This window comes from Rhinoderma darwinii, chromosome 3 (genome assembly GCF_050947455.1).
Source record: "Rhinoderma darwinii isolate aRhiDar2 chromosome 3, aRhiDar2.hap1, whole genome shotgun sequence".
In the NCBI taxonomy this organism is placed as follows: Eukaryota; Metazoa; Chordata; class Amphibia; order Anura; family Rhinodermatidae; genus Rhinoderma; species Rhinoderma darwinii.
In genome coordinates, this window is record NC_134689.1 from 242,303,238 (window position 1) to 242,318,201 (window position 14,964).

The following is a 14,964-nucleotide window of genomic DNA, read 5'->3' on the forward strand; positions in this document are numbered from 1 at the left end:
AATCTGATCCAAACCGATAGTATGTTGTGAGGGAGCTTTACTACTGATAACTGCACAAACAAGTTGTTGATATCGCCCGGCTTGTTTTAAAGTATCACAGTTGGAAAGATTAAAATGATATCCATTCTGAAATCACAATATAAAATGTAGGGACCTACCTGGGGGGACACCCTGGGTCCTGAAGGAAAGTTCCAAACAGAAGCCACACTGGCCGGGCCATCGTATTTAGATACACAGCTTAGCCAGCAGAGTGAATTTTTGACCCAGGTGAAGAAATTTATTTTGCAGTCTGGAGCCGTGGCTCGGTGGAGGCTTGGCAGAATGGCTTGAAATACTTGCTAAGAGTATTTGTAGATTTGGCATCATTTAAACTTCACCCTTAACTCAAAAAGTGCTGGTCATTTATATGTCAAATTAAAGTTTCATAAGGTAAATATAGAGATCTACTACTTTGAATAAAAAAACAATGAGCTAGATAGGGAAATGTGATATAGAGCATTAAGATTTATTGGGAGGGATGCGTTTCCAACATACTGTACTCCCATTTATTTTTCTCAAGATGCTATTATTATACTTGATACCTATTAATGACCTGAAAGGGTTATGCTACAAATCACTGATCCAAGCCAGCTTAGAAGACTCAGCAAAAACGCCCTACCTCTGCCCTACTCTCTGGTTAAAGGGTCACTTATTGCTTTGTCATTGTCACTCTTGCATAATCATATAAATAAATTAAGAGAATTCTCTCTTGTTCTTTGTCTGTGCACCCCTGTGTTCTCCAGAGCCTAATTTCTCTCACAGGTAGCCCAAAGGATGAAGGTACTTCAGCTGGTAAGTACCTCCAGAGCTACACTCAAAAATGAAGACCGTAATAAATGTTTATACAAGCTATTAAAATAATGTATATGCAAGGTAAAAAAATATATTTTACTGAACTAATTTAGACAATGGGGTACTGAACATGTACTTCTCCACTGACTGTTGATGAGTTGTGTAAATTCATATATTTTTACCGTTTTTTATTCATTTTTGATAGTAAGAAATGGCTGAGTGGTCAGTACTGGGGTCAGGGGTACAAATCTACATGAAGTCTGCATGTTGGCCTCTTGTGCATTTGGCTCTAACATGTATGTACTTTGTAAAGTTCAGCCCTGTGGAAGATGTTGCTGCTATATGATTATTGTAAAAGAGTTCCCAGCAGCGCCACATACTTATGACCACTGAAGAATATAGAATAGATGAAATAAAGACATGTTTGTGGCAATAAGGGTAACAAAACAATAGTTTCCAAACTTCTGAAAAGATTTTGCATCTGTCAAAACATGTAAGTTGTTATCGGAAAGTTGCACAATTTAAGTGGCTTGATTATTTCTAATGGGAATAATTCAAGTGGAGAACACAGATCACTCGTACACACCTGATGGACTAAAGAATTTATTGTCAACAAACTAAAAACAACAAAGATCAATAAAAGTGCATCAAACAGCTCATTGTACTTCACTTTTTCTCTGCCTGATGATGTCATTTGCTAATAACTGAGGGTTTTTTGTAAGAAATTGGTCCAATATTTGTTCATTTCATATATTAATATAAAAGCATTACACACTGTCTTGGACGTTCAAACGGAGCGGTTATAAGTGGATAAAGTTGCGGATAACCTTTTATGTCAATGTATTTTAATATATTAAATATTTAGCCAAATATAGAGGCACGTGCTATGTATAAACATAGTGGTAACATATTCTATTTGTTGAATAATTGGTTATATAATTATTTTAATTCATTTAAATTAGCATATAATGTATATACAGCGAGATGATATTCTTTAATAAATGTAAAAGATTTCAGTTCGTGATCAAGAAAAGAAAATCATCTCTAGATCTAATCTATAAGGTGCATTATATTTGTATGCCTCCTAATAGGATTTCCGAACATTGTCCAGTATATCTGCTTATATAACAACTTTTATAGGATAGGCTGAATCCTAGAGTGCTATCCTTGCCTTCTTACCATTGCTAGCATCTTGTGTGAAAAGGTCAGTAAACAGCAATCTGGACCCAAAACCCACCTTGTATATCATTCTGTTGCATCTGACAAAGTCACAAGGATATGCTTTACTGTCATTCACTAACATTTAGAAATGTAGAACAGGATAAACTGTGAGTAATGTTATGTAGCATAGCACAGGTTCAATAAAAGCTTCCAATAATGCTAAATATGTTCATAACATAATACAAGACAATTATGTCTCTACAGGATCCATCTTTGACTTACCGACCGGAGCCTGAAAATCATCAGTACAGGAATTACAAAGTGAGTACAACAAAACACGAAAATATCAGCGCGTTAAAGTTTCTATGTTATAGAGGAGCACAGACATCATTGAACGGTCCAATGCTTCTGGGATATCTCTTCTGTTATCGCCAGTGGTGGGTGTCTTTAGAAACTAGCACTTTAAACCTCTTCCTAAGGCTTCAAGGCTGTATTATGGGGCAGTAGGCACTCCATGAGCTGCCCTATGGTGACTTCACGTGGCACCATATTATAAAGATATGCTCCCCTAAACGAATTGCAATATAATGTACAATTATTGGAACATGCCACAATTTTCTTAGGCATTCCGAGCTACAATAGGGCCCCATAGACTTCTGTTGGTGCCATATTATGGATGCATACAACTCAAGTTGTGTACATGAGCAATAAGGATTTTGGATTGGGACAGTTATCATCAGTATCACTAGAGATGTGGATATGTTACATGTATATAGCTATTCACGTTTATTTTTCCTTTTCATTGTTTCTTGTGGATTAATCCTTTTTGAGGTGTAGAGTGATGAGCAGCGTACTGTATCATTACAGTTTAGTGAATTTTATCAAAGAAAAATGAAGTGTCATTTTGAAAATCTTTATCAAACAGCTTGAGTTAAGATTAGACACCTTAAGGGCTCATTCAGATGAGCGTGTATCATGTCCGTGTAACGACCGTTAAAACAACGGCCGTCACACAGACTCATGTATTTTAATGGGGCCGTTCACACTACCTTTGTTTCAACGGAGCATGTGAAGGGTCTGTGAAAAAATAGGACATGTCCTATTTTACTTAGTGTCACAGATCCTACATATACGCTAGTCTATGGAGGATCCGTGACAACACGTCCCGCACGGGTGCATCTCAGATGTGAAAAACTTCCGTTTTACATGTCCGAGGTTGCCAACGCTCGTCTGAATGTAGCCTAAGAAGACTAGGAGAGGCAATTGTACAGCCATGCTACTTTTTCAAAAGCCATAACATATATATGTTTATTTCCCCACTTGTTTTAGGATAGTCCTCTGGTAGACAGAGTGAAAATGACCTACACTCTCATGCACACATACCAAACTGTGGACTTTGTGAAAGAAAAGGTGGGTTCAACCTTTTTTAAATATATTATTTCATGAAGAAAAAATAGAGAGTTATATACTGTATACATAGATGATGCATATATAATGTACTAATTATAAAAATTATTAGACTGCATAGCATTAATTGGGAAGGGGTTAATTTTTGAAGGTTAACTGACCTTCTTGGTATCATACAAAGAGCTGAACCACCATAAGAGTAGTAATTTATTAACTTGAAGTACAGACATATCAGTAGAAAGTCTATTAAAGTATATTTTACAATGCCCCAATCAATAACACAACTATATAGCATATTTTTCTTCCAAAAAATACAGGAGAAAGAAAAAAATGTTGATCAATAACTTTGTATGAGGTGTAAGCGCAGGACCTTATATCGTTTGAAGGGTTGCAACCAGTTTGGCCCTGTAGAAATTATATAACCTACAGCAAACTGATGACGCTTAGCAAACTTGACTGGCACTATGGCATTTGCCTTAAAATGTCACTATCAGTATAGTTGTTATTACATAAATGAAAACCACAGTTTATAATGATTCATTTAATTCTATATTGCATTAGGTTGCTCATCTGTTGCTTTGATACATGGGTTGTTTTTAATTATGCACAGATTTGTAAGGGATAAAGAAACTGCATAAAAAATCCTGATCAAAACTTGCATGCATGAATTTACCCTTAATAAATTCCAAGCCTGCCAATAGTGAGAACTGCGTATGGATTTATACAGTACCCACGAGCCTGGATCTGTATTTACTTTGTTCTCCTTAGTGGGAGCCTTGTGCAGCAGAAATTTCTGTATCAAGGAAACAGACCTGGAAACCCTATAACAATATGGTATTATCTTAAACTGTGTCAATTAGAGCATTTATTTATGTAATAAGAAATGTAATGATACTGCCACTTTAATAAATGTAATAAATTATTAGTAAATTGCATGAACAGTAATTCCCTTATAGTTATCAACAAAATGACTCCCAATTCCCAATGTCAGTTTCCTTGTTCAAACTTTGCATTTTGATGCAGTGTTTTTAACAGCATAGGAAAAAATAAACGTAAGTAAGAGATTGTAGCAAAACCACAAATAACGTACATGAACTCAAATTTTATTTCCTTACATTTTCTGCAGCAATGTTTAGGCCAGGATCACACACATAGTTTGACACAGTTTTTGTGGCAGTTTTTGGCTCAGTTTCTTACGTCAAAGCCAAAAGAGGATCCAAAAGGAGGGAAAAGGGATTCCCTCCTCAGGACACAGATACAGTTAAATCGAATGCTGAAGCAGGGAACCGTCAGCTCCTTGCTCCAGCATTCAACTATGGAGTCCCGGGCCAGAGCAGCGCAAGCTCTCTGGCCGGGGATTCCTGTCATGGGAAAGCCCTTGACGTCACTGTCCATATATGGACAGCGACATTAGTGGCTCCTCCAGGAGCGGAATCCCCGGCCGGTGCTTTGCCGACGCTCCGGCCGGGCTTTCTGACATCTTAAAGCCCCTAACTTCACTGTCCATACATGGACAGTGACGTCAGGGGCTCTTCCTGAATCAGAATCCCCGGCCAAAGCATTGCCGACGCTCTGGCCATGGATTCCCCTCCTGGAGAAGCCCCTGGCGTCTCTATCCATATATGGACAGTGACGTCAGGGGCTCTTTCTGAAGCGGTATCCAAGCCCAGAGCGTTGCCGATGCTCTGACCGGGGATACCGTTCCTGGAGAATCCCCTGGCGTCACTATCCATATATGGACAGATACGTCAGAGGCTCCTACTGGAGCGGAATCCCCGGCCATGCTCTGGCTGGGGACTTCGCTCCTAGAGGGAGCCCCAAAGGAGCTTTTCTACAGGGATGGGGTTAGCGCTATCTACAGGCACGGTGGAGCTACATGGGGGAGTTAGCTCTATCTACAGCAGGGTTGCCAACCTCCACTTCAGAAATTTCTGGACAACTGAGCTACAATTCACGGACAGACCAAAATGTTTACGGACACATTACAAAATCGTTGCCTGTGCAGTGTACTAGGTGTGACTGACCAATCACAGCTCCGCTTGTAGCTTTCCCACACTAACTTTTCTCCACCCGGCCCAGACCACTGTGATGACTTATTCCAGCCACGACTCGTCTCTGCAGAATTCACACAGACATGTTGGTTTCATGCTTTTCTAGCATCCTCCCACCTATACCCGATCCTATAAACAAACTTGTAATACAAAGTGCCACAGAGAGTAATAATGATCCCTCAGTGTTCGACACAATAAAAGTGCCCCTCAGTAACCGAGCCCCCTGCAGATAACATACCACACACAGCCCCCCTTGTAGATAGCCACAACCCCTCCTTGTCTATAGCGCCACACACAGCACCCCTTGCAGATAGCCACACAGCCCCCCTCTTGTATACAGCGCCACACAGCTCCCCCTTGTAGATAGTCACAGAGCCCTCCTTGTAGATAGCCACACAGCCCCCTTGTAGATAGCTCCACATACAGCCCCCCTTGTATATAGCACTACACAGCTCCCCCTTGTAGATAGCCACACGCAGCTTCCCCTTGTAGATAGCCACACACAGCTCCCCCCTTGTAGATAGCCACACACAGCCCCCCCTTGTATATAGCCACACACAGAGTCCTTATTCCCTTGTAAGCAGTGCCGCATCGCACAGCCTCCCCCCCTCCCTTCCCTTGTACTTTGTGCAAACAGAGCGGAGGGCGGTAGCCTACCGCTACCACTCTCAGCTCTGCCTGACATCACTCACCGTCAGGAGGAGGAGGTGGTCATGTGGCGAAGCGGAGCGGCAGAGGATCACTTTTGAATGGGGTCGGTGATGGCACAGGACTGGACCAGACCAGTCATCTGACCTGAGTCACCTGACCTCATCTCAGGTGACTGGATTGGTCCACTCCCGGCACCGACCTCACTTGGCAGCAGCCGCCCTGCATATTTTCAGATTCTGCAGAATCTGAAAATATGCCTGTTCGCGGCCTATTATTCCTTTGCACTGCGCATGTACATTTTGGCCCATGCACAGTGCAAAGTTCCGGGAGACTGCCGGAAAAATCCCAGATGGGGCTTTTTTCTGCCGAGCGCTACGGACGGCAGAAAAAAATGTATTTTGCGGACTGTCCGTAAATTTACGGACGGTTGGCAACCCTGGTCTACAGGCAAGATGGCGCTATCTTCAAGGGAGTGTGGCTGTATCTACATTGGCATTGTGGCACTATATGGGCACTGGCACTTTCTATTTAGGCACTGGCACTTTCTATGTGCACACTGGCACTTAATATGTGGACACTGTGGCACTATGTGGGCACTGTGGCACTATCTACATCGGTATTGTGGCACTATATGGGCTCTACATGGGCACTGTGGCACTATGTGGGCAATGGCACTTTATATTTGGGCACTGGCACTTTATATGTGGGCACTGTGGTGGTATGGCAGAAGTGGCACCATCTATGTGGGCACTATCTACAGTGGGCACTATGGCACTATCTACAGGGGCATTGTGGCACTTTGGGGCCTTATACTGTATGGGGGCATCTGTGTGGGAATTATACTGCTTGGAGGCAGCGATGGGGGCATTATACTGTATGGAGCAGCTATAAGGGCATTATGCTGTATGGGGACAGCTATTGCCCATTATACTGTATGGGGGCATCTGTGTTGGCTTTATACTGGTGGTCGCATCTACAGAGGCATTATAATGTATAGGGACATTATTCTGTTTGGGGGCAGCTATTTGGCATTATACTATGTGGGGGCAGCTATAGCGGCATTATACTGTGTGGGGGTTCTATCGGAGCATCATACTGTGTGAGCTGAACTAGGTGTGTATGGGTGAGAATTAGGCGGGAATAGAGGCGTGGCTTAAAAGAAAAAAGTTGTCCCTCTTTGCGATACTTGAAAGTTGGGTGGTATGGGAAAACATTGATACATCTCCTTTCTTTTGTGTCCACTTCTGGCTTTGGCTAAAAAATATGGAGCCAAAAACTGCATTAAAATTATGTGTGTGAGCCTGGCCCTACTTTGGTAAGTTTTCTATGGGACAGATTATAGGGAAGACAGGACAATTATTCTGGGCCCACTACCACCTGGGGGCCTTGGGGCCTCCACCATGCCCCATTTAAAAATCATTCAAGCAACTGAATGTTAGTAAAACAGTTTATTAATGTATGTAATTCTGTTAAAATATTATTCTATCACTTTTTCTTAAAATTCCTAGCCTTACTGTCTCTGTTAGGGACAAGGTGAAATCCCCTCCAGCACCACCTTAGCCCACGATACTCTTCTTCTGCACTATATTTAAGGTTAGTCAGGTCAGTGATAGCACTGTGTATGACATGAGACAAGATGTAAAAATACAAGACCATCATCATGACATGAGCAGGGGTTATTGGAGATACATTTATATACATCTATAAATATGTGTTTATGTGGCACTACTAAAATCATATATAAAAAATTATACACACAAACCTAATGTATAATCACAATCACATTAAGGACCTTACATACATCTGCAAGTAATCGATCCTCAAGACATGTTAACAAAGGGTATAAAATAATTAGAATAAGCTCTACATGGATGCCTGCCTTTACTGTGTTTAGCGTGAAAGGCAGGATTTAGGCCACGATCACACACACAGTTTTGATACCGTTTCTGGTGCAGTTTTTGTCTCAGTTTTTTGAGTGAAAGTCAGAAGTGGATCCAAACGGAAGGAAAGTTATAAAGACTGATACATTTCCTTTCTTTTATGTCCACTCCTGTGTTTGACTAAAAAAAAAGAGCCAAAAACTGTATCAAAAATTACATCAAAACTGTGTGTGTGATCCTGGCCTTATTGCTACTTTCATTTATCTCCTCTCCCAGTATGTCAATTATCAGGAACAATTTTTAGAGCTTGTAATGTTCCTCAACCGTAGTCTTTATCTTTTTGTTCCTAGAAGTTCTTCCTTAGCTTCTCAATATATATATATATGATCCAATTAAATATCTAATAAACAGTTAATGGTTGTTACAAAACAAAGCACTAACCCAACATGTGCTTGCCAAATATACACTTCACATATCAGTGTAAATATTGCATTACTGACACATTGGGCCCTATGTGTTAGGGCCTGTTCACATCAGCGTTGGCTTTCCGTTCAGGGGTTCCGTCTGAGGTTTCCGTCGGGTGAACCCCTCAACGGAAAGCCAAACGGAAACTTTAGCTTCCGTTTGCATCACCATTGATATCAATGGTGACGGAAACATTGCTAATGGTTTCCGTTTGTCACCGTTGTGACAGGGTGACGTTTTTTCGACTGAATAAATAGCACAGCCGACTGCGCTATTGATTCCGTCAAAACAACGGAACCCTGTCACAACGGTGACAAACGGAAACCTTTAGCAACGTTTCTGTCACCATTGATATCAATGATGAGCGAAACTGAAGTTTAGGTTTCCGTTTGCCTTTCCGTTGAGGGGTTAACCCGACGGAAACCTCAGACGGAACATCTCAACGGAAGGGCAATGGTTATGTGAACAGGCCTTAATAGATTTCTTTTTTTTTTGTATCCCTATTTGTTTTGGCTAAATACTAAATTGACACAAACACTTCATGATTTGTGGCCTCTATGTAGCCATTCTATATGTCTACCAAACATGAAAATATGGAACACCTGATCTATCTACCTCAAAAAGGAATCCATGTAGAATGTATACAGTGTGTATTGTATAGTAATCGATGTTACTCTATTTTTAATCTAATGCCCAAAGCTCAAAGTCATTGTATGATTGATAACTACTGGTTACATAATAAAGAATCACTGATAGATATTGATATCGATCACCATACACAATATTTTCATTTTCATGATGAGATCTGCACAATGTCCTACTTTCTCCCTTACCCTAAATCAGAATCACCACATGGGTCACTGTTCGCAGTTAAGTGCTGCAAAAGTCGCAGTGACTATTTTATCATTTAGGGTGCCACTGCAGGGAAAATGTAGCACTACATGCCGGCCTTACAAACTATGCAGTTGCAAGAAAAAGTAAGTAAAACCTTTGGAATTACCTGGATTTCTCCAGTAATAACTAATACAATATGGTCCAATTGTAATCACAATTATAGACAAACACAATCTAACTAAACTAATAACTCACAAACAGTTGTACTGTTCATGTCCTTTATTGATCAGTAAACATTCACAGCTCAGGGAGAAAAAGTAAGTGCACTGCTGTGTCAATGACTTCAAGAGCTAATTAACAAAAGGTGTTTTAATTAAGGAAATGAGATTGGAAGTGTGGGTTTCACGGGTGCTTTGCCCATTAAATAAAGACAAACAAAGTCAGATTACTGACAAATCTGTTCTTCTCAAGAAAGATTGGTTAGTGTGATCTATGCCTCGATGCAAACAAGTTGAGAAAATCTGAGAAGGCAAGTTATAGAAACAGGTGAAGCAGGAAAAGGATACAAAAACATTGCTAAAGACCTGGGTGTACCTCTTTCCACGGTTAGACAAATTGTCTACAAATGAACAAAATTCACAACTGTTGCCACTCTCCCTAGGAGTGGACATCCTATTTAGACTCCAAGACCACAACAGGCAATCCTGAAAGAGGTGAGAAAGTACCCAAGGGTAACAGCAAAAGACCTGCTCAAGACTCTACAAACAGCAAAAACCTCTGTTCATGTGTCCACTATTAGAAAAAACACTGAACAAAGAATGGTGTTCATGGAAGGAAGACTCTGCTGTTAAAAAAAAAACATTGCAGCCCGATTTAGGCTCGTCCGAGACAACTTGTATGTTCCACAATTCTTTTGGGAAAATGTTGTATGGACAGATGAAACAAAAATGGAACTTTGTACCACAATGCTATTATTGGAGGATAAAGAACACTGCTCATCAACAGCAAAACCTCATCCCAACTGTGAAGAATGGTGGAGGGAGCTTCATGGTTAGGGGCTGCTTTGCTGACTCAGGTCCTGGACGCCTTGCGATCATTGAGGGAACAATGAATTCAAAGGTTTATCACAACATTTTACAGGAGAATGTCAGGGCAGCAGTCCATGACCTCAAGCTGAAGAGACAATGGGTGATGCAACAAGACAATGACACAAAACACACAAGTAAATCCATTAAAGAATGGTTGAAAAAGAAAAAGATTTATGTTTTGGAATAGCCAAGTCAGAGTCCTGACCTTAAAGAGGCTCTGCCACCAGTTTAATACTTCCCTATCTCCTATCTAATCTAATAAACGCTTTGGTGTACATAACTAGTGTTTTTTGTTTAAAAAAACGTTTATTATTTACAAAGTTCTGATCATTTTTAGATTTCTGCAAATTTTTTTCTAAATACCCAACTGGGCGGGTTTTTTTTCGTTTCACCAAGTGGGTGTTGTAAAGAAAAGTGTATAAGCCCACTTGGTGAAACTTGGTGAAATGAAATTAAAAAAAAGCCCAGTTGGACATTTAGAAAAAATTTGCATAAATCTAAAAAAGATCAGAACTTTGTCAATAATAAAAGTTTTTTTAAAAAAAAACAGTAGTTATCAGCATCAAAGTGTTTATTAGATTAGCTAGGAGATAGAGAAGTATTAAACTGGTGACAGAGCCTCTTTAAAGGCTATATAAGGAGATGGGCGCTATAATGTAGGTGACAGCAGTGCTTTTTATTTAGAAAAACAATCTACTTTTACCAGGTTAGGAGCGATTTTAGCTTTATGCTAATTACTTTCTTAATGCCCAACTGGGCATGTTTTTACTTTAGACCAGGTGGGCGTTGTACAGAGGAGTGTATGACACTGACCAATCAGCGTCATGCACTTCTCTCCATTCATTTACTCAGCGCATAGTGACACTGTGTTATTCACTATGTGCTGTCTAATAATGACATATTAACGTTACTGAAGTGTTTAGACAGTGAATAGACATTCCTTCCAGCCAGGACGGGATGTCTATTCACAATCCCAACACTTCGGTAACGTTTCTGTGGTACTTACAGCAGAGGAAAGCGTAATCTCCCTGTAACCTGTCATTTATAGCGTGATCTCGCGAGATTACGCTTTGCTCCGCTGTAAGTACCACAGAAACGTTAACGAAGTGTCGGGATTGTGAATAGACATCCTGTCCTGGCTGGAAGGAATGTCTATTAACTGTCTAAACACTTCAGTAATGTTAATATGTCAGTATAAGACAGCACATAGTGAACAACGCAGTGTCACTATGCACTGACTAAATGAATGGAGAGAAGTGCATGACGCTGATTGGTCAGCATCATACACTCCTCTGTACAACGCCCACTTGGTCTAAAGTAAAAACACGCCCAGTTGGGCATTAAGAAAGTAATTAGCATAAACCTAAAATCGCTCATAACGTGGTCAAAATAGATTGTTTTTCTAAATAAAAAGCACTGCTGTCACCTACATTATAGTGCCCATCTCCTTATGTAGGATAAAGGGCACTTATAATGTGGTGACAGAGTCTCTTTAAGCCTATAGAGATGCTGTGGCATGACCTAAAGAGGGCTGGGCACGCACGGAATCCCACAAATATTGATGAACTGAAACAAGTTTGCAGGGAGGAATGGTCCAAAATTCCACCTCAGCGTTGTGCAAATCTTATTTGTTTCTAAATTCAAGGGTTCACTTAATTTTTGTAAGTGCTAAACGAAATACATGAACAGTACAACTGATTGTGTGTTATTAGTTTAGTTAGATTGTGTTTGTCTGTAATTGTGACTTAGATAATCATCAGATCACATTTTACTAGTAGTCAATGCAGAAATCCAGGTAATTCTAAAAGGTGTCTGTAAAGGGTTTGCCTGACACAGGTTCTGTGTCGACGCCCGGGGTTAATCAGCCTTCATCAGCTCCAAGGTCTGCTAGAGTGACGCGATCTGTTACCACTCAGGCTTTCAGGCTGAGGAGAGGGAGAACCTATCACAGCCTGGCCTGACGGTTCTGCTCCCGCCCTTGGTCTATTTATACCCTCACTTGCAGCATGTTCCTTGCCTGTGATTCTCTGGTTTCCTGGCTCTGCTACTCCTGCTATTTACCTGATTGACCGCTGTAACTTTTTGACCCTGGCTTGCCTAACTATTCTCCTGCTCTGTTTTGCTACTACGTACTCTCCTGGTTTGATTCGGCTCGTTCACCACTGCCTGTTGCTCACGGTTTTCCGTGGGCAACTGCCACTACTTCCCCTTTGCTTCTGTGTGCCCATGTCTTGTGTTGTCTGTCTTGCACTTGCTGAGCGTAGGGACCGTCGCCCAGCTGTACGGCGTCACTTAGGACGGGCCGTGCAAGTAGGCAGGGACTGAGTTGCGGGTAGATTTGGGCTCACCTGTCGTCTCCCTACCCCGATTCATTACATAATCACAGGCCCTATACCTTTTCTTACCCTGGTCCCAGACTCTACTATGGATCCCCTTGAGGCCCTGGCTCAGCAAATGCAGGGTCTCTCCCTACAGGTCCAAGACCTGGCTCAGAGGTTCAACCAGCGTGATGCTACCCAGGTAGTACCCTTCACCTCACCTCTTGAACCCCACCTCAAGTTGCCTGACCGGTTCTCAGGGGACCGGAGGACTTTTTTCTCTTTTTGGGAGAGTTGTAGACTCTATTTCCGATTAAGACCCCACTCCTCAGGTTCTGAGAGCCAGCGAGTGGGTATAATTAGGTCCCTGCTCCAGGACGGCCCCCAGGAATGGGCCTTCTCCTTGGCTCCTGACGCCCCTGAACTTTCTTCTGTTGACCTTTTTTGTTCTGCTCTCGGGCTCATCTATGAAGAGACTGACAAGACTGCCTTTGCCGAGCGTCAGCTGGTGACCTTACGTCAGGGTAAGAGACCAGTTGAGGAGTACTGTTCTGACTTTAGGAAGTGGTATGTAGCTTCTCGGTGGAATGACCCTGCCTTGAGGTGCCAGTTTAGATTGGGTCTGTCGAACGCCCTTAAAGACCAGTTAGTTAGCTATCCACCCTCTGACTCTCTAGATCAGGCTATGGCTTTAGCGGTACGTCTTGACCGACGTCTCAGGGAACGACGACTTGAACGTTCTGGTGGCTTCACCTCTGGCTCCCCTATGATGGCTCCAGAGGTTCTGCAGCTTCGTTCTTCCACGGAGAACTCGGATGAATGGATGCAACTCGGGGCCTCCGTGTCTCCCCAACAACGTAGAGATTTCCGCAGGAAGAATGGTCTCTGCTTCTACTGTGGGGATGACAAGCATTAATTGAACTCCTGTCCGAGGCGCAAGAATAAGCAGCCGGAAAACTTCCTTGCCTAAGTGACTATCGGGGAGGTCGCTTGGGCGCACAGGTATTTCTCGTTAACATGAAGCCTAATAAAATCTTGGTTCCCTTTCAGGTCTCTTTTGATGGAAGGTCTGCCACCGGCAGTGCCTTCGTGGATTCAGGGTCTGCTGCTAATATTATGTCTGTAGAATTTGCCATGTCTCTAGCTATGCCACTAATTGATTTGCCTAAACCTGTCCCGGTAGTGGGTATTGACTCCACTCCGCTTGCTAATGGTTACTTTATGCAGCATACCCCTGTTTTTGAACTCATTGTTGGCTCCATTCATTTGGAGCAGTGTTCTGTGTTAGTGATGCAGGGGTTATCGTCCGATTTGATTTTAGGCCTCCCTTGGTTGCAGACACATAATCCCACTTTTAACTGGAATACTGGTGATCTTACTAAATGGGGTAATGAATGCATGACGTCATGTTTTTCTATTCATTTGGTTTCTCTCGCTGAGGAGGGTATCACTCTACCTGAGTTTATTCAGGACTTCGCGGATGTCTTTTCTAAAGCTACTCCTGCTATTTACCTGATTGACCGCTGTAACTTTTTGAACCTGGCTTGCCTGACTATTCTCCTGCTCTGTTTTGCTACTACGTACTCTGCTGGTTTGATTCGGCTCATTCACCACTGCCTGTTGCTCATGGTTTTCCATGGGCAACTGCCCCTACTTCCCCTTTGCTTCTGTGTGCCCTTGTCTTTTGTTGTCTATCTTGCACTTGCTGAGCGTAGGGACCGTCGCCCAGTTGTACGCCGTCACTTAGGACGGCCCATGCAAGTAGGCAAGGACTGAGTTGCGGGTAGATTAGAGCTCACCTGTCGTCTCCCTACCCCGATTCATTACAGTGTCACTTCCTTTTCTTGCAATTGTACCTAAAAATAGTGTTAAATTATGAACTTTTTAAAATTATTCAGACACCAGGCCTTCAAGGCTTATGATTTATGTACTTTACCATCATAAAATGTCACATCAATTTTCTATTCAGCATGCTCTCTGGAGTTCGTGTACGCATAAAAAGATGAATGCTATGGAGGCTCTAAGTTTGTTGGATAAACTGGTGGATGAATCGGATCCCGATGTGGACTTCCCAAACTCCTTTCATGCTTACCAAACAGCAGAGGGTATACGGAAGGCTCACCCAGACAAAGGTACACACCTGTGCTACAAACATACTAAACAGCAGTGTTCCCTAACCAGTGGCTTGGGAGCAACATGTGGCTCTCCAGCTGGTGACAGCTCTAGAAACTATTGTGCATTAATGGCACCAGGGATATCTTAGCAATACTAGAACTTG

At 42.0% G+C, this 14,964-nt stretch overlaps 1 protein-coding gene across 1 annotated transcript in view; it reads left to right on the top strand.

Moving 5' to 3' along the window:
- The first annotated feature begins 723 nt into the window (after nucleotides 1-723).
- MIOX (myo-inositol oxygenase) overlaps nucleotides 724-14,964 on the top strand; it is a 39,866-nt gene continuing 25,625 nt past the window's right edge. Inside the window, exons 1-4 of the mRNA XM_075857597.1 lie at nucleotides 724-831; nucleotides 2,257-2,313; nucleotides 3,322-3,402; nucleotides 14,656-14,818. Coding sequence (XP_075713712.1) covers nucleotides 814-831; nucleotides 2,257-2,313; nucleotides 3,322-3,402; nucleotides 14,656-14,818 — 319 coding nt within the window. The 5' untranslated portion in view covers nucleotides 724-813. The remainder of the gene's footprint in view (nucleotides 832-2,256; nucleotides 2,314-3,321; nucleotides 3,403-14,655; nucleotides 14,819-14,964) is intronic.